Genomic DNA, 24,708 nt, shown 5'->3' with positions numbered 1-24,708 from the left:
CTGTTTCCCCTGTATTTTCTTCGGTTTGATGATATACAATACTTTTTCAGCTCAAAAACTCTTCCTTAGTTTCTTACTCAAAAAAAAGCCGAAGAGAATGTAAGTAGATCATAAATTTCGCAGTAGGATAAAAACTTATCTGTGAATACGTCGTTAACACAAAAAGGCTAATGACAGCGCAAGCCACAACAGTTTTTTGGCTTCAACAAATTCAAATGAAAAGTTATAAAGAATGTAGCAACCAGTCGCGGAAACATAATTTATTTATCTTGTTGCAAATCGATTTCGACTGATATCAGTCATCATCGGTGCATTTTTCTAGCCGATACATCCCATACGTAGAAGTACTGTCCATGGCAGATTTCTATCATGACTTGATGATAGAAATCTGCCAAGGACAGTACTTCTACTTATGACTTCATGATAGAAATCTGCCAAGGACAGTATATCTACTTATGGCACGTACCGGTTAGAAAAATGCACAGACGATGACTGATATCAGTCGAAATCGATTTGCATCAAGATAAATAAATTATGTTTCCGCGACTGGTTGAAACATTCTTTATGGAGCCCAACAACCAAATATTCAAACGTGTTCAGATTATTGTTATAGTTCCTGTTCCACCGTAAAAGCCTTAACGAATTAAGTCACAAAAACCTAATGGCAATGTGTTAAGTAGACTTGAAAGAAATTTAGTTCCACAATTTGTAATCAAAGTAGAGACAGTCCATTTTTAAGGAACTCTGATGCGACTCGGTCGCTTTGGTTCGTTTCCCTCTGAGGTAATCCCCTCCAGCCGAAGCGACAGTTTCCGTTCTCCACCGGCCTCACCAGCAGACGGGCGACCGGCTGCGTGTTATCAGTATTGGACACGGAGCCAATATTGGGCGGTGATCGTAAAAGCAGCGTAACATCTCTTCCTGATTGCGTTCCGCCGAGATTGCATCTCTACGCCGGGGCGTCAACGTTTATTATACACAAGGTGTCGCGCTGCGAGGAATCCACTCCGATGGAACAGATTTGAGCGAAAAGGGCCACCAGAAAGCGAAACAATGCTTACGAAACATTTGCCTAATTCGAGGCCTTACTTACGCGTATAAATATGTACTTCGCGCGGTCATATCATTCGTTGAGAAATATGTATACGTTTGTGAAGTACGCTCAATACAATGATTAGCGCGAGTGCTTATGTCATGTGCATTATGTACAGACGCCAACGTGAGACAACAGAAGACGTTACACAGACCGATGATATACCACTTGAAAACTCACGCGATTTACGTCAGTTAGCCTCTATAGTAGATTTATGCTCATGAATCAGCGTAATTCAAGTAAGCAATATTGCAATTTTTTTGTTCCGTGCAAATATTATTACGGAGTGGCTGTTTCGTTCTGCTGTCTTCAAACAACAACGGGATCCTCATACTTAAATCGTTACTTCTTAACTATTTCACAACCGTAATCTTTGAAACTCGTAAGTGGAAGAGGACGTGTGATGCAAAATTCCGTATTTCAGCATAACCTTTCGGCTTTTGTTTATCCATGTCACTCATTTCATTCTCTGATTGTACTGAGACCCATTATATACACGATGGGTACTTGCTGGTTTATTTACAACAGCTTCTTATGTTGTAAAAAATGAAGTTTAGTTTTTAAGTCTCATCGACGACGATATCGTTAGCGACTAATGGGGAAGGAAATTGGTTGTGTCCTTTCGGAGGTACAGTATCGGAATACGCCCTGAGCAGTTCAGGAAAGTCAATGTCAATCTAAATATGGTTGGTTGGCAAGGAATTTGAACGCCCACCTTCCAGAATACGAGTCCAGTGACTTACAACTGCAGCATCTTGCTGGGCCTTGTGCTGCGGTTTCTGCGTGTTTGTGTTCATACACAATGACGACCGAAAGATTGTTGAGAGATGGATACGGCACTGAAGAGAAAGGTGCTAATGTTAACCTCGGAAGCAGAAAAGACAATAGTTCATTGTCTGGTAGCGTTTCATCAATGAGAACTGAATCTGTATACCTGACAGTGCTAGCACAGTTGATGAAACAAATGCCTGCTGTCGCTTTTCTGGAAGACTAAAGTGCTTCATTGATGGAACATGTACAGAATACCATACGCCTGACAGAAATTTACTCGCCGCATCATCGTGGAAGCTTACGCCATTCCATTGCATCTTTCAACACGGCCGAGCACATGTTCATATTGCACGGTCAGTGGCGGAGTAGTTACACGACAGTAACATTTCTGTAATGGACTGGTGTGCACAGAGTCCTGACCTGAATCCTATAGAACATCTTTGGGATGCTTTGGAACGGCGACTTTGTGCCAGGCCTCACCGTCCGACACCGATCCCTCTCCTCAGTGCACCATTCCGTCAAGAAAGGGCTGCCATTCCCCAAGAAACCTTCCAGCATCTGACTGAACGAGAGTGGAAGTTGTCATCAAGGCCAAGGGTGGGCCAACACCATATGAAATTCCTGCATTATTAATGGAGGAATGCCTCCCGCAAGAGCCAAACTTGTTTGAATCGAGGTATAGTGACAGCTTCTGACCGCCAAAGAAGGTTGCCATACGATTTGAAGAATGGCCGAGACACACTGGAGACCCAAAGAAACTGCTACACCTTCCTAATATCGTGTAGGGCTCCCGCGAGCACGCAGAAGTGCCGCAATACGACGTGGCATGGACTCGACCAATATCTGAAGTAAAGCTGGAGGGAATTGGCATCATGAACCCTGCAGGGTGTCCATAAATCAGTAAGAGTACGAGGGGCTCAATAATGTTCTCGTCTGGGAAATTTGGTGGCCAGTGGAAGTGATTAAACTCAGAAGAGTGTTCCTGGAATCACTCTGTGGCAATTCTGGACGTGTGGGGTGTCGCATTGTCCTGCTGGAACTGCCGAAGTTCATCGGAGTGCACTTCCGTCACATTGAACGATTCTTTACAGTCGTCATTGATCCCGTTCTTGCAGGATCTTCTTCCGGCCGCAGCGATGTCGGAGATTTGATGTTTCGCCGGATTCCTAATATTCACGGCACACTCGTGAAATGGTCTTACTGGAAAATACCCACTTCATCTGATGTCATCAGTCGCTACCTCAGAGATGCTGTGTCCCATCGCTCACGTGCCGAGTATAGTACCTCGTTCAAACTCACTTAAATGTTGATAACCTGGCATTGCAGCAGCAGTAACCGATGTATTAACTGTGCCAGATACAGGCTTTGGCGATGGCAGCGCCGTATTTTGACTGTTTACATATCTCTATATTTGAATATGCGTGCCTATACCAATTTGTTGGGCGCTTCAGTGTAGTACGGTTGTTTATATCAGTATTACAGATGGTGTTTACAGCAAGAGTTTCTTAGTCCCCGGCAATGACAGCTGTACTGGAATTTGGGAACCAGTGATGAACTAGAAGGTGGGAAATGCGCAGGGTGAGACACAGCAGCTGTTGTTACCGCCCCCTTCAATCCTCGATTAGTGGCTTCGCGGAGCAGGACCTCAGACCGAACCGGCGGCTGCGGAGCTATCGATTTCCCCTCGCCACTGGAGCTCGCGTGGACGCCGCTGGAGAATTCGTGGGCGCGTTCCGGCCGGGATGACGTTGACGGAACTGGAGATGCACTGTGGAAAAATGCCACTTTGGTCGGTGAAACTGGAGTTGTCCTTCGAGACGCTTTTGACCGATTACTTGATTTCATGCGTTGCCTATTGTATTTATGTACGCCTATTTTCTTTGCCAGTTATTTATTTTACTGGCTTAGCGCCCGCTGCTTCGCTCACGTAGCCTATATGGAGTGCACAGGTCTTTTTCGTTTTTCTTTTATCGAATTCTTATATTGATTACGAACTACAACACATTCTAAACTTTTCACGATAACGAAGGCCATACAAGCATGGCCTTTTAGGAATGTATTTCTGACTATAAAGCAATTCCTGGTTGCTGGAGTCTAAGATTTTTGTTAATAATGTCTTTTCCGTTCTTGAGGTGATATTTCTATAGAAACTTTCATACTCCAACACATATATCTTTTTATCTGATCGAGAAGTGTAATACCAAACCATCATAGATTTAGCTTCAAAAATTTTTATAACACAATGAAATATTTGATTAAAAATATTCGTCTCCTGTTTCACTCCCTTAGGGATTGAATTTTCAAAAGCAGTGAAATGCATTTCTCTTAATTTCTAGCAGAGCAGCTAAATACAAATTTTCATAGAATTAGATTTGAAAATGTTTTGATAATCAAATAATTTTATACAACTGTTCATCCCCTGTTCCACTCGCTTATGGGATTGAATTTCCAAAAACAGTGAACCCGTATTTTTTTAAACTTATAACCGAGGTGAAATACAAGTTTTCATGGGTGTAGTTTAAAAATACTTTAGTGGTTGTTTAATAACGAATAATTTTTTTAAAAAGTTTACCAACTATTTCGTCCCCATGTGGGTTCAATTTCCAAAAATTCTACAACATGTATTCCTTCATTTCTGACCGAGAAACTAAATACCAATTTTCGTAGGTCTAGATTGGAAATGGCCTTAATAGCAACATACTTTCAAAAAACGTTTCATCCCCATAGAGGTTGAATTTCCGAAAACAGTGAAACAGTCTTTGTTTTTATTTCTAACAGAGAAGCCAAATACAAACTTTCATAGATTTAGCTTTGAAAACGTTTGATAATGTAATAATTTCATACAAATTTTATCCCCTATTTCACTCGCTTATGGAGTTAAATGTCCAAAACCAGTGGACATGTATTTTTTTTTAATTTCTAAGCGATGTCAAACACCAGTTCTCATCGATGTGTCTTCAAATATACTTTAGTGGTCCTTAACCTAAGATCTATTTTCAAAAAAGAGAGTTCCTCTTCTTTTCTTGTTATCTTCCAACGGTAAATCACCTTCCAATTAACAGCAGTGAAGTCTGTGGTCATTTTCACTAATTACAACAGTCCTTGTTTGTATACACGATCTTAAATGAAAGCGAATTACGAGTAGCAATAGCAAGTCACGGAAATCATAGTACTGCAATATTTTATCGCTTTAGATAATTTTTCATTACCTACGTAACAACAAGGTAATTTTTTATTCCTAAGAGTACTCCATCTGATCTTTTCATATTTTTCCAGTTACAGACCATAATATTTCACAGTAGATAATTAATTTCGGTCTGTGATGGCTGCCTTCAAGACCTAAGAAAATGGAAAATTGTTTTTTGTGCTCTGGTCTTGAAATGAGTCGTCACAGACCGAAATTAATAACCAAGTGTAAAATATTGTGGTGCGTAATTCGATTAAATACACATAAACTTTCAAGGATCAGTGTGAATTTTACTGTGATTATGTTGCAACATGCCTGTCGATTCATATTCACAGTAAGTGGTTGCTAACTGGACGAGTATCTAACTGGCCGTCCGACGGGTAAAAGTGGAGGTGTTTAATTTTAATATTAGTGACATTGCCAAAGGCGCCGCTGCGGTGATTCATATTGAGAAGCCGGACTCCACTAATTTAACACGTGGCTGTCCTCTTTGACTAATGAAAAGGCGGTAATCGTTATGGAAGTTATAACGAGGCGAAATTCAGGTTTTCGGTGCATTATACATCACGTGGCCGGCAAACATAAGTCACATATTTCAAACTATTACGTAAAATCTCCGGAAACGTCGTTATATGACGTTATACTCTGCTTGTCTGGCAAGGAAAAATAAGTTTGTCGCCCTGTGTTTAATGGTTTCTTGAGATTTAGTAATATTTTGATGTGTGTTATTGTTGTTGTGATCTTCAGTCCAGAGACTGGTTTGATGCAGCTCTCCATGCTGCTCTATCCTGTGCAGAGATAATTATCTTCTGGTAAAGCCTAGTTCAAGCATGATGAGCATTTAGTTAGGTTAGGTTAGTGGTGTTTAACGTCCCGTCGACAACGAGATCATTAGAGACGGAGCGCAAGCTCGGGTTATGGAAGGATTGGGAAGGAAATCGACCGTGCCCTTTCAAAGGAACCATCCCGGCATTTGCCTGAAACGATTTAGGGAAATCACGGAAAACCTACATCAGGATGGCTGGAGACGGTATTGAACCGTCGTCCTCCCGAATGCGAGTCCAGTGTGCTAACCACTGCGCCATCTCGCTCGGTGAGCATTTAGTGTTTAACTAAAGGGTCACAGGTTAGCATCTGGGTGAACTGATACGAATGTGAACGGCGGTAAGCAAGTAGTATCTTCAACGCAACAACCGTTAGTAAAGCACTGTGTTGTTGAGCTCAGCCATTTTGTTGAGGCGTTAACTGGTTGTTTGCAAGTGAATAAGCGACGATAGAGAAGTATCCGCTGATGCTTCCTTACAAAAAAAAAAAAAATGATGAAGCACAACAATGTAATATCCTTCTGGCTCCCATGTTACGATTACCGAATTTCTTATTTAACAGTGATTTTAGTAGTTTCACCTGGCAGTCAGGAGGAGTTAAAGTGACCTCCTGGCCAATCTTTTGGGTAGGGAGTTGCACTTCTTGTGCCGCAGCAACATTTCTCGTGAGTTTATTTACCTCCTGGAGGCCAAGAATCTCTAGCACAGTCCAAATATTTATGACCCGTTAAATTAACTACGCGGAGTTGGCCTGTGACTTAGTGTGCTAACTTCCTAGGGATTACAGAGTTGGGTTTTATTTATGTCCGACAGTTCCGCAGTTCTGCACACTGCTGTTAGCTGGCAAAGAGTACAGGACGCGTAATTTGCCCCTCGTGGAGCAGGGCACGAGGGAACGTAACTACTCGTCGACATACATCTTGTTTAATCCGCCTCTTCCAGGTTCCAGGCCTACGGGCGGATATGAAGGCTTAAGGAGAGGACACGTCGAAGAGAAGCAGTAATCAAAAATGCTCGACTGCATTTACTGCTCTAAGCCTGTAATATAACGTCCACGTGTTTGAAGTTAATGCATTTACCATTAAATAGGCGTGCAGCATCCCATCGACATGAGCTAGTAATTTACTGACAGTGGTCAGCATGTGCTATCATAAAACCGAGACTTCAACCTGGATTCCTACACTATTCGGTCGACCCTGTTACCGCCTTTCTTAATGCAAGTCTTACACCTTCAGGACGCGCAATATACCTCTCCTATTGCCACAGCCATCTACATCCGAGATACGCTAATCTTATGCAAATTGCATAGATGAAACGAATCGAACAGTAAGACGATCTCAATGCAAACCTGGCAGCATTGTGGTGTTCTGACAAGCAATATCCTGTATGTCACATTTTATCGGTAATAAAGCTTTTCATTGGCTCCTTGAATGGCTGCAGCGGTAACTGAGTGTAGACGGCGCATTCAACGGCATTTCAAAGCTACTATGGCCGTACTAAGTTTTAATGTGTCGAGTATTTTGCATCCACTAGCAACTTCGTTCCAAATTCTGGTAAACAATAAAGAAGGAGAATATCAGTTGTGGGGTCTTTAATGCTGCTGGTATATCTACCTAGGCAGCTAGTGATATTAGGCCTACATAAATAATTTTCGGGTTATATCTATCTATCTATCTATAATCCCAAATCTCCCGAAAAATGAAATCTGTTTTGTGAAAACTATTTACACTCATCCAGTTATGCCACCTGTTTGCAAAATGTCTCGCCAGACTTCCCTGAAAACCTAACTTAATATCCTGAGGACATGCTGTAGCAGAGTCTGTGCTGAAGAAAGCATTGAAATCTGTTCCTCAGACTCTACAGAGATTTATACAAAAAGAACACAGCTATTTAGAAAGAAAAAGAAATACCAAGACGAAGAAGCCAAAGAAAATAATATATCTGTGAAAGTAGACTATAGAGACATTAGAGAAGTACAAGAAGTTCGGGATGACTCTGATGACGATTTCATTAAAATGTGTAAGGCTACCTGGGACAAACTGTCATCTGTCCAGACACACTTCGCCTTAATTTATTTGGGCTCCTTCAATAGCTTGAACTATATGAAGATTCTCACTTTAATAGAGCACCTTAAGTTCACATATTGCGCCACTGTTCGTACAAGCTACAAACAAATCTAGTCCTGGCACCTCCTTGCTCAATACATATGCTTTATTAATTGAAGAAAGCAAGTAACAAAGAACGACCAAATAATTGTTAACAACAAATTATTGATAAACATAACGAAAAATAAAACACTTACAACACACAGACACACATACGTATACACACACACACACCTTACTTGTAAAGTTACCTTTCCTGGCAAGATAGGACTATCTCTTACATCTAACGTCATTTAACCTTTTTGCGAGGAACTTCTAAAAAGCATTGCCTCCGATCTCTTTATGTAAAACTCTTTAGTGTTTTAGATAAAACAAACTTTGTTAACATTCTACATCTTTATTGTCCACCCGATAGCTGAGTGGTTAGCGTGGCGGTCTGTCACGCATAGGGGCCCGGGTTCGATTCCCAGCTGGGCAGGAGATTTACTCCGCTCAGGGACTGGGTGCTGTGTTGTCCTCATTATCGTTTCATCATCATCAGTGGAAAGTAATGGGAAACCACCACTGGAATCACTTCCCTAGACGCTCATGCGGTGGACCTCTCTGACGAGGCTTTCCCCATGACATGACCTGCCGTAAGGCAGAAAAAAAGTTAGTTACATCATTATTTTTCATGTCCACAAATTTATTTATATACACAGGCACCCTAGCGACGAACACATTTCTCCCAACGAGAGCCAGTTTGTTTATCACTATCAAAGTGAAGTCATCGAAAGTGTGTACCGAGCGAGGTGGCGCAGTGGTTAGACACTGGACTCGCATTCGGGAGGGCGACGGTTCAATCCCGCGTCCGGCCATCCTGATTTAGGTTTTCCGTGATTTCCCTAAATCGCTCCAGGCAAATGCCGGGATGGTTCCTTTCAAAGGGCACGGGCGACTTCCTTCCCCTTCCTTCCCTAATCCGATGAGACCGATGACCTCGCTGTCTGGCCTCCCTCCCCAAACAACAACAACAACAATCATCGAAAGTGCTCTTTGTAAGTTTTGGAAACAGCCGGGACTGTATGGAGAGTAATCGATCACAGTGAACCCTGGATGTCGGATTGTTGCAGATGTCGCAGGGCTCATTTGTAGTCTGCTGACGGTGATGATGCCGTGTGTGTACGGACTCTCGGAACTCGAAACTCGATTACAGCACTCTGTTCCTCAAGCGCCGACATAGTTACGTCACACACAGTCATGTTACACGCTACAATTCGGAGCCCTCTAGCGACAAGAGGCTGCAAATGTGCAGACATTAAGAATAAAGATGTAGAATGCTCATAACGTTTGCTTTATTTCGAAAGCTTTAAGAGTTGTCACATCAAAAAATTCGGATGCATTACTTTTCAGAACCACACAATGAAGTTTTTCACGACCGGATGTTCCAACTGTTGAGAATTTTTCCGGGTTGTATGGGTGGTCCATGGAACTCTTCAGTCCCTGACGTTTCGTCCAAGGCTACGTTGGACATCTTTGGAGGTGCTCCTGGTTGTGCTGAGTCTGGCCGAATCAGGGATTGAAGAGTTCCATGGACGACGGCCATACAACCCGGAAAAATTCTCAGCAACTTTTAACATCGCCCTCTGCATTACGTACATAACGAAACAGATGTCATAAATACACTTACATTTAATATATCATACTACACTTAGAAACAACTGCAACGTAGTATAGTAGATGCTGTAAGAAAAGATATAGTAGTTTATATTCGTTCCTGAAAAGTATGTTGGCAGATAACAGAGGTCTAAACTGAGGGAACTGGTAGCAACAGGCCTCAGAAATGTGATGGGAAAGGACGACAATGATGAATTCGACAGAACACAAGTAATTCCGAGAGTGGGAGGAAGTTTCGTGAATGACTGAAGAATGAAAAGACAAAGATGCGTAACTGAGAGAAAATGTGGCATTTGCTTTGCTGTTTGACAAACAGACCAAAAACGTTAATTTTTTATGGTCAAGTTATGAGGTTGACAAAAGGGATTGCTTCACCTTTTACTTAAACGCAACACGGCGTTTAAACGTACAGGGTAGCTTGTTTCGGTAGCGGACGGCAGCAACAGAAAAAAAGTTTGCGAACGTTCTTGTTTTATAATGGGTATGTAAGATGACCGGTAGACATTCTGTAATGTGAGGCGCTGGGGTGAGTTTCCAATACAAGTGCCATGTGGGATTACACCGCAATAGTGGATGTTCGTTTGCACTGGTGATTATTTAACTGTTCGCTTAACTCTCGATCTTACACAAACATAAATATTATTCATAGTTTGCAGCAATGTAAAACAAACGTAATAACTTACTGTAAGAAATAAAATACATGTACTGAGCAATAATGGCACAACACGCGAATTAAAAATGTTGCCATTAAGGATGCATGTAACAGTTGTTCAGTATTTCAAACCATGAAGATACCACAATAAATTAAGACCAAACCATTCAATTACACACAGACATACATAATTAAAGTAAAAGTAACGTATGTGGAACAAGCTCGTGATCAGCCTGTTGGCCTTCCTGCTGGTAAAGTGCAGTACACACGGTGTAACAAAAGAATCATCCAATTTTAAAAACATAACTATTGTGATTTTTCTTTTTTTAAAAAAAAATACGTGTGTGAATAACGTACTGTTGGAAAGGGCATGTTTTGAGGTTTACATGGTTCCCGCTAGGTAGCAGCAGCGTGCGTCCACTTCAGCTCGAGTACAAATGGTGTCGGGAAAACAGAAAGCGTTTCGTGTTTTCCTACGGCACAGAGCATTAGACGAGGGCATGCAAAATTCCGAGAAACAGGTTGTTTGTGTAAAGGCAAATCGCCGGACCGTCCCCGAGTGTCTGACACAGACATAGTTTCACAAGGAGTCGGCAGAAATCCGTTCGCTGTGCACCTCGACAGCTCAACTTGCCCCCCGATATCCATCTGGATCGTGTTGCGTGGACGTTTACACATGAAACCATAAAAAATCTGCTACTGAAAGCTCTTCGTGAAGGTGAAAAACGACTACTTGTGGAGTTCTGTAATTTCGTTCTTGTCAAGATGGAGGATGGCAGTTTTCTTCCACGCTTAGTGTCTGGTGACGAGGCAACATTACATTTAGATGGAAAGGTGAACCGTCATAATTGTGAGAATATGGGGTACGAACAAGCACGTGAAGTTGTACAACGTGAGAGGGACAGACCAAAATGTAATGTGTTCTACGCAGTTTCACTGGAAAAGTTGTATGTTCCGTTTTACTTTGCTAAGAAAACTGTTACAGGTGCAAGCACATATATCGATATGCTTGAGAACTGGATTCGAATGACTTCATTCACCAACAGTATGGGGCTCATTGGTATCTGCAAGTGCAGGGATTTTTAAATCAAAGGATTACTGGATGAGGGACGGTCGCAGTGGACCAAATGATTCAGCCTTACATTACTGGCCTCCAAGGTCAACGGACCTCTTTACAACCCTGGAGAACGTGTTTATGTGCCTACGTTACCAACAACAATGAATGAACTGATATATCGCACAACAGAACATGAAGCTGTAACTCAAGACATGCTCGCTGCAGTGCGGGAACATTTTTGAATACCCCATTGAATATGCCGTTCATCTCAATGGGGAATACTAAACACCTACGGAACGAATGACATTTTCACTCTGCAGCGGAGTGTGCGCTGATATGAAACTTCCTGGCAGATTAAAACTGTGTGCCGGACCGAGACTCGAATCCGGAACCTTTGCCTTTCGCGGTCAAGTGCTCTACCACTTGAGCACTTGCCCGCGAAAGGCAAAGGTTCCGGGTTCGAGTCTCGCTCCGGCACACAGTTGTAATCTGCCAGGAAGTGTCATATCAGCGCACACTCCGCTGCAGAGTGAAAATGTCATTCTGGAAACATCCCCTAGGCTGTGGCTAAGCCATGTCTCCGCAATATCCTTTCTTTCAGGAGTGCTAGTTCTGCAAGGTTCGGAGGAAAGCTTCTGTAAAGATTGGGAAGTAGGAGACGAGGTACTGGCAGAAGTATAGCTGTGAGGACGTGAAGTTAGTCGTGCTTGGCTAGCTCAGTTGGTAGAGCACTTGACCGCGAAAGGCAAAGGTGCCGAGTTCGAGTCTCGGTCCGGCACACAGTTTTAATCTGCCAGGAAGTTTCACCTATGGAAGGGTCTGAAAAAAAAAACTTTTTGAATTTCTCGTTCCTCAAAAAGCGAAATTCATTGTATATGTTTATTAGTTTCAGAAATATAGACGTGCCAAATCGGAATGCTTTGTGATACACCCTGTATTTTCACCTTGGCGGTAGGTGGGGAGGATGGCAGCCCCATCGATGCGGGAGCCTCTTACAACCGGGAAGCATTCCCGGTACTAGTTTGACAGTAGACTGTGAGGACCTGGACCCTTTCTGAAGGGACTGAAACACGGAAACGAAAAATTCCCGTCCATATCTGGGATTGAACCCGGAGAGTCCAGGGCGAAAATGTAATGCTCCACGTGCTGGAGTACCCATAGATAACCAACAATCGTTACTGTAGTATCAGTTACGTTTGGCAAAATATGAGAGGACTTCGTGCTTCTGTTACCACGGGTCAATCGTTTATGTGGAGACACTAGTTGAAATTATACCTGCGGTGTTTTAACGCCTCGTCGTGCGGTGGCAGATAACGACAGTGACAGGTAATGGCCGAGCGCACTGGTGGCCCGGGAGCCGACGAAACGGCCGCGGGTACAGAGTTAATCGGTATTTCACGCCGCGTGGCAGTCGGCGCATGCGCAGTGCGCGATAAGCGATCGCTCGCGCCGGGCGGCTGACAGCTGACTGGCGCGGCCTGCTCCGTCGCGCCGAGTCGGACAGAGCGCGTTAATCAGCGACCGGCCGGCCGTCGTGACGAAGTGAATAATAATCCCCGCGGAGGGCGAGGAAAAGCGAACAAAAATGCGCGCCGCGAGGAAGGGGTAAATAAAGACGGAGCGTCCGGCAGCGATGATGCGGCCTCTCGTCGATTTTTGGTGCCGTCATGGTAGCTGATTGCGAAGACAGTCCCCCCCCCCCTCCTCACCACTCCTCCCCCCCCCCCCCACCGAAACCAAGCTCTTATCCCAGGACCGCGTGCTGTGCAGTGCTGACGGCATACCGAAGCGACTCCTAAAAACTAATTACGGGGGACTTTTCATCTCCTTATAGTCGCTTCGCTAATTACACACACCTTGAGCCAAATATGGTTCGGTCGGCAATTAACTGCACTTCGGAGATCGTTTCGCCGCGAATCCGTCCCGACACAACTCCTTTTGGAGACGTTCAAGGAGTGATAAAAAGTGCTAGAATGCGCGGATAACGACACTGAAAAGAAATTACACCACAGTTTGGAGCTGGTTTACAGTTTTAATTAAGCGAACATGTGGTAATACCATCTCAAAAAGAGTGAAGTAACATATTGTTGCAAGAAGAAAAAAACTGAAGATCTTCTGTATCAGAAGACGCCGTTCTGTTAAATGTTTCTGTGCGTTCGTCAAAGTCGGCCTAGAACCCGCCATGAATACCGCAAAGCATGCTTCTATGATACTTGTCCACTTCCAGAACTATGTTTCTGACTTGCTGCGCACATATATTTCGGCTGTTAAAATTACTGGAACGTACTCACTTTTTTTGAGTTCCTTAAGGTCACGATGTTTTCTTTTTTTATTAAACACAACTGAATTCGACCATAATGTCTCCTATTTGATACAAAACCACCGCCAATTAAGATGAGCTTCAAAGACACATACGAAAATTTCGTTCGAAGTACGAAGGGCTATGAGGCTATAAATTAAATAGTACTTGCAGATCCCATGTACAGGTGAGAAAAACAGCTAGCTGAAAATGTGAATCTTGTAATTCTCTCTCTCGGTTAAGAGATAATTGTCAAGAAAATATTTGGAAATGAAGCATGTAGAGATAATCTAGGACCGAGGAGCTTCTAGTCTACGACCTAGAGAATCTGTCTAACAAAGGTCCACACATAGCAAGCAATTCCTAAACAAATATTCCTCACATACCAACTACCGAGTAAAATGTATGTACTTTGGTTCTTCTGCCTGCTGCCACGGTCTTAAGTCCGATGAATAGTTCGATATAATGCTCCACACCATTATATCACACGCAAGCGCTCTGTATATCAGGAACTATTGATCTAGCTGTGGTGCCGTCTAAATTATTTTTCTCAGGCGTAAAGGAGAGAAAGCGTTGTTGTTTATGATTGAAGTCAGGTGAATTCCGTTCACAGTCAGCTAAGAAATCCACCGCCAAACAAGATGCGTCACCACGCTTTAAAATCATATTTACGTAGCATGAACGTTCCTTACCAAAGACAAAATTCTCAAAAAGCAGAGCATAAGCTACCAAGAATGTTGGGCACGGCAGATGAATATAAAAAATAAACAGAACAGTACTACCTTAAATGTGGAGTAGTACCTGTCAGCTGTCGATGCGTTCGACTCTGAACTATCTATGATCAAACTCTCGAAATCACCTGATATTTCACGTATATATACGTTCTAGCTACTGAATCTGAATAACAGAACAGCTTTCAGCTGAAATGCTGAGTAAATTATGTTTCCTTCCCATTTTTCAAACAGATAAATGGAGAATGATTCCTCGTAAGTCAACGGTTTCATGTATCATTATTACTGTCACCCTGGAAGCATTATATAGGTAGCTAAAAGTTATTCATACATTCCCCCTGAAAAGCAGTTCTTGAAATTATTTAATTACGTTTCGTGGACATATCTGGCATATATTTTCCTTTCGTTTATCTGCCAGTTAAAATTTTTCACACATACTTTGACACTCTTCCACATGTCACGCAACACTTTAATCATCCTTATTCCTTTACACAGAGATGCATTGCTTCGGTGTTCCTCAAGTTAATATGGCGCTTTCTGTAGCCTGCGGTCGCCAGTCTGACATGGTATGTTGTTGTTGGTTGGTTGTTTTTGGGGAAGGAGACCAGACAGCTTGGTCATCGGTCTCATCGGATTAGGGAAGGATGGGGAAGGACGTCGGCCGTGCTCTTTCAGAGGAACCATCCCGGCATTTGCCTGGAGTGATTTAGGGAAATCACGGAAAACCCAAATGAGGATGGCCGGACGCGGGATTGAACCGTCGTCCTCCCGAATGCGAGTCCAGTGTCTAAGCACTGCGCCACCTCGCTCGACATGGTATGTATACACAGTATTTCTTATGGTTAATGTCTTGCTTATTTAACATACGTTTGCGGCTGAAGTGCTTCATACCCGTATGAAGTAGCAACACTCAACATCTTTTCTTGTAAGTGTCTTCTTTGAGAGCGGTGTGGGTGAGTGCAAATGAAAATCCCCTCCCGCCGGAGGTTCGAGTCCTCCCTCGGGCATGGGTGCGTGTGTTGTTCTTAGCATAATTTAGTTTAAGTAGTGTGTAAGTCTAGGGACCGATGACCAAAGTAGTTTGGTGCAGTAGGAATTCACACACATTTGACATATTTGAAAATGATAAAAGTACTGAAGTTTAATTTTAGATTGTGCCTTTCACTGGAAAAGTATGTGTGACTGTTATGATATGTACGTTAAACACAAAAACAAGCACTGACGATGTGGTACATCGAGTAAACATTCTTAACCAAAACCACACTTTCGTCGTCGAACTGACTTATCTTTCTGTAGCGGTCAGAGACAACATTGTTTGGATGTACATGTTTCCGGTTTTACGTGTTGTACGAAACATTAGTATCTTGAAACTCATGTACTACTGAACATCGTGTTTTTATCTTCACATCTTGAAGATCATGTGCACTGAACACAGTGTTTTTAGTTTTCAGAGGCTCCTGCACAAATCTGCGCTAGGTTAGCAAGAACTGGAGCGTATCATGAAACGTCATTTACTTAGCAGTTAAGGAAGTCACGTGCGGTGTCGGCTGTACACCACACGATTTCACTGTTTCTAACTCTTCGAAAACAGCTGACTGGAGATCTGTTCTGTCTCTTCTAACAAACTGTACGTGCATACTACGCGAAACAACATAGTCTGGCTAGGTGGCTAAGTGCATATAAAAAATTCAAAAATATGATTCAGTCCCCAGTTCGCACTTATTTCACTTCTACCAATGATCTTCCAACGCGATGCATGGTAAGCTGCCCAGCGATTAGTAGTCGATATTAATTTAAAGATACTCCTACAACTGAGTATTTGTAGGTCAATTCAGTGGTCGAAGGAAGACGATATCACGCCACATATAATAGGACGCTCCCAAGATTCCATCGGGTAGTGGTCGGCTTTAGTTACTATAATGTTTTATTACACTGCATCATAAACAATGCTTTTGCTGAAGGGAAGTTTCGATGTTGCAACACTGTTATTCTGAGCTGCAAGTTCTTTTTTCCTGAATATAATTCATTCAGTTAATATCCATTACGTGAAGATAACAAGCATTCTACTGCACGAGCTAAACCACATTCTAATGTAACTGCCATATCAACTCACAAGTGTGTGGACACAAACAAATAATATGCTTAGAATCTTAAATCTATGGTAAGATTACCAGTATATCTTTAAATGTCATGCGGCTAAGAAGATTAACATGTGTTTATAAATTGCCACTTCATCCGTTGTGAACAAAGTCTATAAACAGCGGGTGACTGTTATTCACGTTTCACTAGACACAACTGTAAACATGTATTTTGGAGGCAAGCACGTAGTAGTTTGGAACGCACTGGGCTAATAGTAACAAGCATTTGGTCAAATATTATTTTTACATATTTAATGAGGAACTGTCGCTTTCAGCATTCTTTCCTGCAGGTACGAACTGCTGTTTCATATTTTGAGTTTTCTCCCTTCAGAAAAGTACTACATCCTTTTTTACCACTATTTCTCACGAATGTTTCCGTGACTGTATACGTTCATCGGTATGTAGCCGTCTGTTTTGCCGCAAATCATAATTACTGTTGAATAAAAATTTACGTAGGTTAGGAATATAATCATCATTCACAGAACTCTTTCTTCGACACCGTATTCTTAACAGCATGTGCGGTTGTTGATGTTTCTGAATAACAAAGTGCACTGTTAATGTATACGTTAACATAATGACTATAATCCTAACTTGCATGTATTTTTATTCAACTGCTTTTATGATTTGCAGTAAAATGAACAGCAAAGGCGATGCCAAATAACGACAGTAACTTTCAAACTTCGATCACTACGGTCGACCGCAGAATGCCTGTGTGGTTTTATCAATTTCGCTGCCGGCCGTTGTGGCTAAGCGCTTCAGTCTGCAACCGCGAGACCACTACGGCCGCAGCTTCGAATCCTGCCTCGGGTATGGATGTGTGTGATGTCCTTACGTTAGTTAGGTTCTAAGTTCTAGGGGAGTGATGACCTCAGGTGTTAAGTCCCATAGTGCTCAGAGCCATCTGAACCATCTATCAGTTTCGCTAAGTGATGATCGTCTTCAGACCTCCGTTAATACACGACGTTAGTTTGTATTAACGTTTGCACGTCGCAGTGTGCTTTAACACTTGAACTTAACAGCGATCTGAAGACGGTAGTTACTTGTCCGAACTGGTGACTTTATACCATATCAGTAAGTTGAAGACTGACAGTAAAACGTTTTAATTTCTTACGTGGTGTGATGGCAAGAAATTCCAGTATTTTAATACCGGCATAACAAACAAGAACAACTATTGTAGCCGGTAATGATCACACGTTGCCATATCTGGAAAAACAAAATTATCATATGTATTAGTCGTATGTAGCAATTGGTTCCAAGAATTTACATTGACGCGTTGCACATCTATGTGTTTCCAACTGGACAATTCTACAACATCCGACAATACTGGAAAACTGTGGGCTGACCTTCCCTTCAAACTATAGAGGTTGAAGATAGTGGAGTATATGAATGGAACCTCGAATTTTTTCCTTGAGGCAGCATATTACTAAACCCTGGCATGTAGATCGTCTAACTGGACATCAAAATGGACACTTTAGGGACAGTTTCATGACAAACGACAGAGAAACCGACGTTTAGGGGGATCCTACAGTAAATGACACAACATTAAATTAATTACCACAACGTACAGTAGTACCGGATAGAAATTGTTTATAAAGTTGTGAAGAAAACAAAATTAGAATGCTTAACTCCGATTTCTTTACTACGGAAAAGCCAGGAGTCTTTCTTCAGTTTGATTCTCGTGCCACTAAAAATATGAATGGTACAGATATTAGTGTCAGTGGTGTTGAGAAACAGCTGAAATCGTTAAAACTGAAAAAAAGCTAATTAGGCCAATGGAATCCCTGACAGATTCGATTCTCAATTTGCGCCTGCGTTAGCTCCTCTTTTAACCGTAATATTCGTGGATCCCTCGAACAGAAAACCGTGTCCAGTAGCTGGAATAAAGCACAAGTCGCAACCGTCTACATCAACGGTACATACGTGATCCACGAAACTGCAGTCCAATGACCTTGACATTTATTTGCTGTATTGAATTCAGACTTAATGAGTTATCTCGAACAGGATGACTTCTTCATGCCCATTAGATTCCGGAAACATCGGGCACGTTAAACCCAACTCACACTTTCCTCAGATGACATACCGAAATCCACGGGTCAAGGTACAATAAGGTAGATGTATTAGTCCTATATTTTTGAAACGCATTTGATCCAGTACCTTATCTACGTTTATTATCAAAAGTACGATCGTCTGACGTATCAGACGAAATTTGCACTGAGGGTTCAGTGGTAGGAAGAACACAGCAAGTTTCACTAGATGGAGAATCAACATCAGATATACGGGTAACTTCGGATGTGCCCCAGGAAAGGGTGTCGCTTTTCGTGTTGTATATTAATGAATCCTTGGCCAATATTAACATAATTTTTTTCGGAAAATGAAGTACTGTCTAAAAGAAGTTGCACAGATATACAGTCAGATCTTGAGAAGATTTCCAAGGGGAGAAAATATTGGTAGCTTGCTGTACATGTTCAGAAATGTAAAACTGTCCACTTCACAAAACGATGCGACATATTATCCTACACTATAATACAATGCGTCACAATTGGAGTCGGTCATTTCATACAAGTACCTAGATGTAACAGTTTGAAGCGACTTGAAATGGAACGATCAGGTAGCCTGTAGCCTCAGTCGTACGTCAAACAAGTGTGAGACAGCGGTTCATAGGTAGAACACCAGCGAAACGCAATATGTCTGCAAAGAACATGGCAAACGAAACATCCGTACGAACCATCCTGAAGTACTAAAACATTCGTACGAACCATTCAGAAGTATTACCCAAGTGTGTGGGACCTGTACCAAATAGAATTGAAAGAATATAAAGGACAGCACCAGTCTATTAAAAAGAAGAGTGTAACAGAGGTGCTGAAAGAAGTGAATTAGCAGACGCTAGCGTAAAGAAGAAAACTATTCCGCGGAAACCTACTTAGAAAGGTTTTAGAACCAACTTTACCTGTAGAATCTAAGAATATATACACCCCTACATACCGCTCCCACAGGGATCGCTAAGACAAGATTAAACGTATCACGGCGCGCGCGGAGATACTTAAACAGTCATTTTTCCCAGGCTCCGCACATGAATGAGAAGGGAGAAAACCGAAAAAAAAAACTGTTTCAATGGGACGTACCCTGTGCCACGCACTTTTAATTTGTAAAGTTTAGCTATAGATGTAGAGCCAAACTAGAATACGTGCCCTGTTTAGAAATTCGTTGTCAGATCTGCGCTGCATCCTCTGCCCGCGAGCAGCCCCGCTAACAGCTGAGCGGTCAAGAGCGCCACTTCCCGATCGGCGGAGAGGTCGGGAACTACGTGGTCAGCGCACGCTCTAATGATGGGTTTCGGCTCCGCTGGCCGCACTCAAAAGTCGCCTACAGATCTGAACACGCAGTCAACCCATTCCCACTGGAAAAACACGTTAAGACTCCCATTCACATATTCTTATTCCCCGAAGAAGCAGTTACCGGAAGTAGCTCGACAGTAACGCAAGTTTCTCATCGATCACTTCACTTTCCTCACCATTGGTATCCAAATTTCATTGTAGCCTGTGTTTCAATAAACACGTCGCCGCTATCAGAGGGCTGTTTCCCCCCGCCCCATTTCCCTTGGCTGTGGTGCGTCACGTTCGTGCCGACTTTTTAGTGCAGTGTTCCCAGTGATTGTTAAGTGTTGTGCGTCTTTTCCGAAGTGTTGCGAACAGGTATCATGCTGTCGCAGGGTGTGATATTTATATCACTTGCGAACAGAATCCAGACTGTCGCCGTGTTTTTTAATTGTCTGTCCACTGTTTTCCCTGTCTGTTTCCTGTGTATTATATCATCATCGCCCATCGTTTCTTTTATGTTTCAACTTTCCATAATTTTCCGCCTTTTTACACTTTACGGCACCGTTTTAAAGTCTGTTTTTAATGTTTCTTGTTTTTTAAAAAATTCTGTAGGCTGAAGAGCGGCGTATTAAGCTGCTGCCAGCCCGCCCCCTTTGGGGGGAATCGAAATACAATAAAGGGGGGAAAAAACAGAAGACTGTAGTAACTAATAGACAGTGACTGAGACAGCAGTTGTGTTTAATTTGGAGTATATTGTTTTATCGTTTACTGTCGCCAAATACTGCCTACACCCAGTAAAATTTAAGGGCAACTCATCCGTTTCTGCCACGCTTCAACACTGCCCAGTTCATTCCACATGACATTTCGTTCATCAGTTTATGTGCTCCGAATAGGTAACAATACAAAATATCGATTTTTGATAAGCAGTGAGACACTAAAAAGAGAACACCTACTAGCACATTGTCTTGCGATGGAGATTCTCAGAGAAAAATGCAGAGCTTAGAGGAGAGAGCTTTCACATCGCAATACATTAAGTCCTAACTACGTCATGTTGCAGGTGGCTTGAAAATTTTTTCCGTATGTAAGTAAACAAGTTACTGAATTACCGACTGCCAAATGAAACACCATACATCATGGGCTGTCGATAGTTTTATAATTTAGTATTTTCCTAAGAGGATGGAAACGTGACAGAGAGATGTTATACAAGCGGAGAAATAACTCCATTACATACCGGCCTAAGAATTTATTCGTAAAAAAGGGAAATACACAGACTATTATATTATTACGCATAAAATTAAAGAACTGGAACCGAAATTACTATCACGCTTGCAGTGTCAATAACTACTTCATTTAGTTTCTTGACAAGCCTGAAAACAAAGCAAGTGTCGTACAACGCAAAATAACAGCATTCGTTTTTAGCAAAATTTTAGTAGGAATTTACAGTTTCTTTCGAAACCTCAAAGAGCTGGCTCCTATAACAGGAATATCGTTAACAGTCAGAGTCGGTATATATATATATATATATATATATATATATATATATATATATATACTATAAGAAATTATTCCAGTATCCTGTTGTTATGACAATTTCGATTTAGCACGTTGCTGGATTCTTTGGTTCCGCTTCTGCAAAACACGTGCTTGCTGCATAACAAAATTTTTGTTACAACTAAGTAACATAGCATTGCAGCTGGTTTTCTTTTTAAGATATTGGAATTCGTCTAATATCTCATAGAGTTTCTAGCAATTCTGTTGCTTCAAATGACGTCAACAAAATAATTTCGCAGAGACGTAACATTGAATGTTGGTATATACACAGTGCTTATAGCTTCAAGATAGTAAATAACTAAACTACCACAGTAATATTAATTAACGAAAACATCCTGTGCGGCGACCGTTTTCACTTTCATCTCCCGATAGAGATCCAGCAGTACAGCGCATCGCCACACCACATTAGCTACGAGCATTGATCGAGATAAATCAGACGCTGGAGTATGATTTTACGGTATAACATTCCAGACGGGAAAGGAGTTTTATAAACACTTCTGAAAGGACTAACATTCGATAACGTTACAACGGTTGCAAATATTTTTTTGTTTTCAGATTCATGTGGATGGTGTAGCCAATTATAACAAATTGTGTATTTAGCACAACCTTTCTTTCAAAAAAAGTATGATAGAGGAACTGCTTCTCCTCAACACTTTCAACAAAATGGTTCTTAATCTAGCATATGAGAAAAACAAATGTTGCACCCGCCCCGGGCAACAGCTACTTGATCCTCACCTTCATATGTCATTCCACCACTAGCTCAGGTCGCCGCATGCGGATCCCACTCGCATACGCAGACCGGTGGGGGAGCCCGGCATACACTGTGTGGCACAGGCAGCAGAGTCCGACGCACCGACCGGCGGGCACCACAGACAGAACACAGGATGTTACCGCCCTGACGGCTGGGCGCCTACTGAAGCATCGGCCCGCATCCTCGCGCGGCGTGGGACGCGTCTCCCGGCTAGGACGCCCCTGGTGGTCAACCAGGCAACTACTTGCTGTGCGTGGGCGCTGTTGTAACACGCACTGGAACGCTGCGTGAGCAGGGTCTCCCCTAACCTGGTATCGCCGTTAAAAATCCGACCCAGGTGGCGCAGGTGGTAGTCACTGGGCCCGTATCCTGCGTGGGTGAGATACAGTTCCTTGCCACTCACCTGCATTTAGGTTCTAACAGCGTTCCCTAAATAGTTCAACGAATATCGACTTCGATCATATTAGCAGCAGGCAATCTCATTCTCTCCTCTTCCCCTTCTCCACATCACCCCATCATCCCATAGCAACCGCCACGCTACCCACCTCTGCTCCTCTTGTGCAACTCTGGACCACATTAAGAGGACAAAACAGTTTTCTGCTTAGGACACTTGTTTATTGTTCCACTACGCTCATGCATGTTTCACATCGTCATCTTAAGTTGTTGAAGTACTTAGTTACAGTCTCGGTATTAGTGCAAACCTCAGATGCCTTTTTACAGCAGCTGACCAAACGAAGAATAGGTTACGTTGCGACTTTTGCTGGTGCTAATTTTTTTTTTATTTAGTTAGTAGTGTCTTTTCCATAGAACATGTATGATATGTGACTAGAGTCGTAAACCTACCGTAGGCTACCGTAGCCCTACCATAAAACGCAAAATCCCCAAGATTGGCAAAGTTTTGCAGAAGTTCGAAATATAGAGCATACTTCAATGCAAGATGCTTCTAATAATTTCCACAACGAAACTCTGTCTCGGAATCTGGCAGAAAACCGAAAGAGATTCTGGCCACACATAAAGCACACCAGTGAGAAGATGAAATTAATACCTTCGCTGCGCGATAAAATGTTCAAATGTCTGTGAATTCCTAAGGGACCAAACTACTGAGGTCATCGGCCCCTAGACTTATACACTACTTAAATTAAGTTACATTAAGAACAACACACACTTCGCGATAACAACGGTGAAATCACTGATGACAGTGGCACTACAGCAGAGTTATTGAACATCGTCTGTTATAGGCTCTCTATTGTTCCTGATCTACATTAACGACATAAGAGACAATCTCAGTAGCCTTATTAGATTGTTTGTAGATGGTGCTATCATTTACCATCTTGTAAAGTCATCAGATGACTAAAACTAATTGCAAAACGATTTAGATAAGATGTCTGTATGATGCGAAAAGTGGGAATTGACCCTGAATAAAGTGAAGTTATTCACACGAGTACTAAAAGAAATCTGCTAAATTTCGATTACGCGATATGTCAAACAAATTTTAAGGCTGTAAATTCAGCTAAAAACGTAGGGATTACGATTACAAATGACCTCAAATGGGGGTAGAGCAAACCAAAGACTCCAATTCATTGGCAGAACACTTAGCAGGTGCCACAGGTCCAATAAAGAGACTGCTTACAATACCCTTCGGTTCAAATGGCTCTGAGCACTATGGTACTTAACTTCTGAGGTCATCAGTCCCCTAGAACTTAGAACTACTTAAACCTAACTAACCTAAGGACATCACACACATCCATGCCCGAGGCAGGATCCTAGCTGTAGCACACAGAACCGCTCGGCCACTCCGCCCGGCCAATACGCTTTCCGCCCTATTCTGGAGTATTGCTGTGCGGTGTGAGATCCACATCAGATGGGAGTGCCAGATGACACTGAAAAAGTTCAAAGAAGGACGGCTCTTTTTGTATTATCGCGAAATAGGGGAGATAGGGCCACAGGCACGAAATGTGAATTGGAGTGGCAACCATGAAAACAAAGGTGTTTTTCTTTGCAACGGGATCTGCTCATGGAATTTCAATCACCAGTTTTCTCCTGTGATTGCGAAAACATTTTTCTGGGACCCACATATATAGGGATAAATTGTCTTCACGATAAAATAAGAGAAATCAGGGCTCGTACAGAAAAAATTAAGTGTTCTTTTTTCTCGCGCGCCGTTCGAGATTGGAACGGTAGAGAGACAGTTTCAAGATGGTTCATTGAACCCTCTGCAGGCTCTTTATTGTGAATAGCAGAGTAATCACGTAGATGTAGATGTAGAAGTCAGCGTACACCACGGTGGTTTTGCAGGTAGCATTTGTCAGTTAAGATCTTAGCCCCGTTATCTGTACGTTAAGCGTGTTGCATACCTATCGGGCGTTACAACATTTCTATCGCTCCGTCTGCATATGTGATCAGTGTCTAGATTCTTCTGGAAACCGGAAGTGGGGAGCCGCCTAGAAACTGAGTGAGACTATATAAAAGGCCATGTAGCCTAAGGATTATTTTGTTCTAAAAAACTATCCTCCTGACTGTTATATAAAACAAGTTTTATTGGGAAATTATTCATTTATAGCGTGAAACAGAGGGAT

At 42.3% G+C, this 24,708-nt stretch overlaps 1 protein-coding gene across 2 annotated transcripts in view; it reads right to left on the bottom strand.

Annotated features, from left to right (window-relative positions):
* LOC126267407 (uncharacterized) overlaps window positions 1–22,296 on the bottom strand; it is a 131,503-nt gene extending 109,207 nt beyond the window's left edge. Inside the window, exon 1 of one of the 2 annotated variants that reach the window (XM_049972634.1) lies at window positions 22,117–22,296. In XM_049972634.1, the coding sequence (XP_049828591.1) occupies window positions 22,117–22,122 (6 nt within the window). In that variant the 5' untranslated portion in view covers window positions 22,123–22,296. The remainder of the gene's footprint in view (window positions 1–22,116) is intronic. The other variant, XM_049972635.1, reaches the window with a different exon arrangement.
* Between the last annotated feature and the right edge of the window lie 2,412 nt (window positions 22,297–24,708).

This window comes from Schistocerca gregaria, chromosome 4 (genome assembly GCF_023897955.1).
Source record: "Schistocerca gregaria isolate iqSchGreg1 chromosome 4, iqSchGreg1.2, whole genome shotgun sequence".
Lineage (NCBI taxonomy): Eukaryota > Metazoa > Arthropoda > Insecta > Orthoptera > Acrididae > Schistocerca > Schistocerca gregaria.
This window is presented reverse-complemented; position numbering and strand designations above follow the sequence as displayed.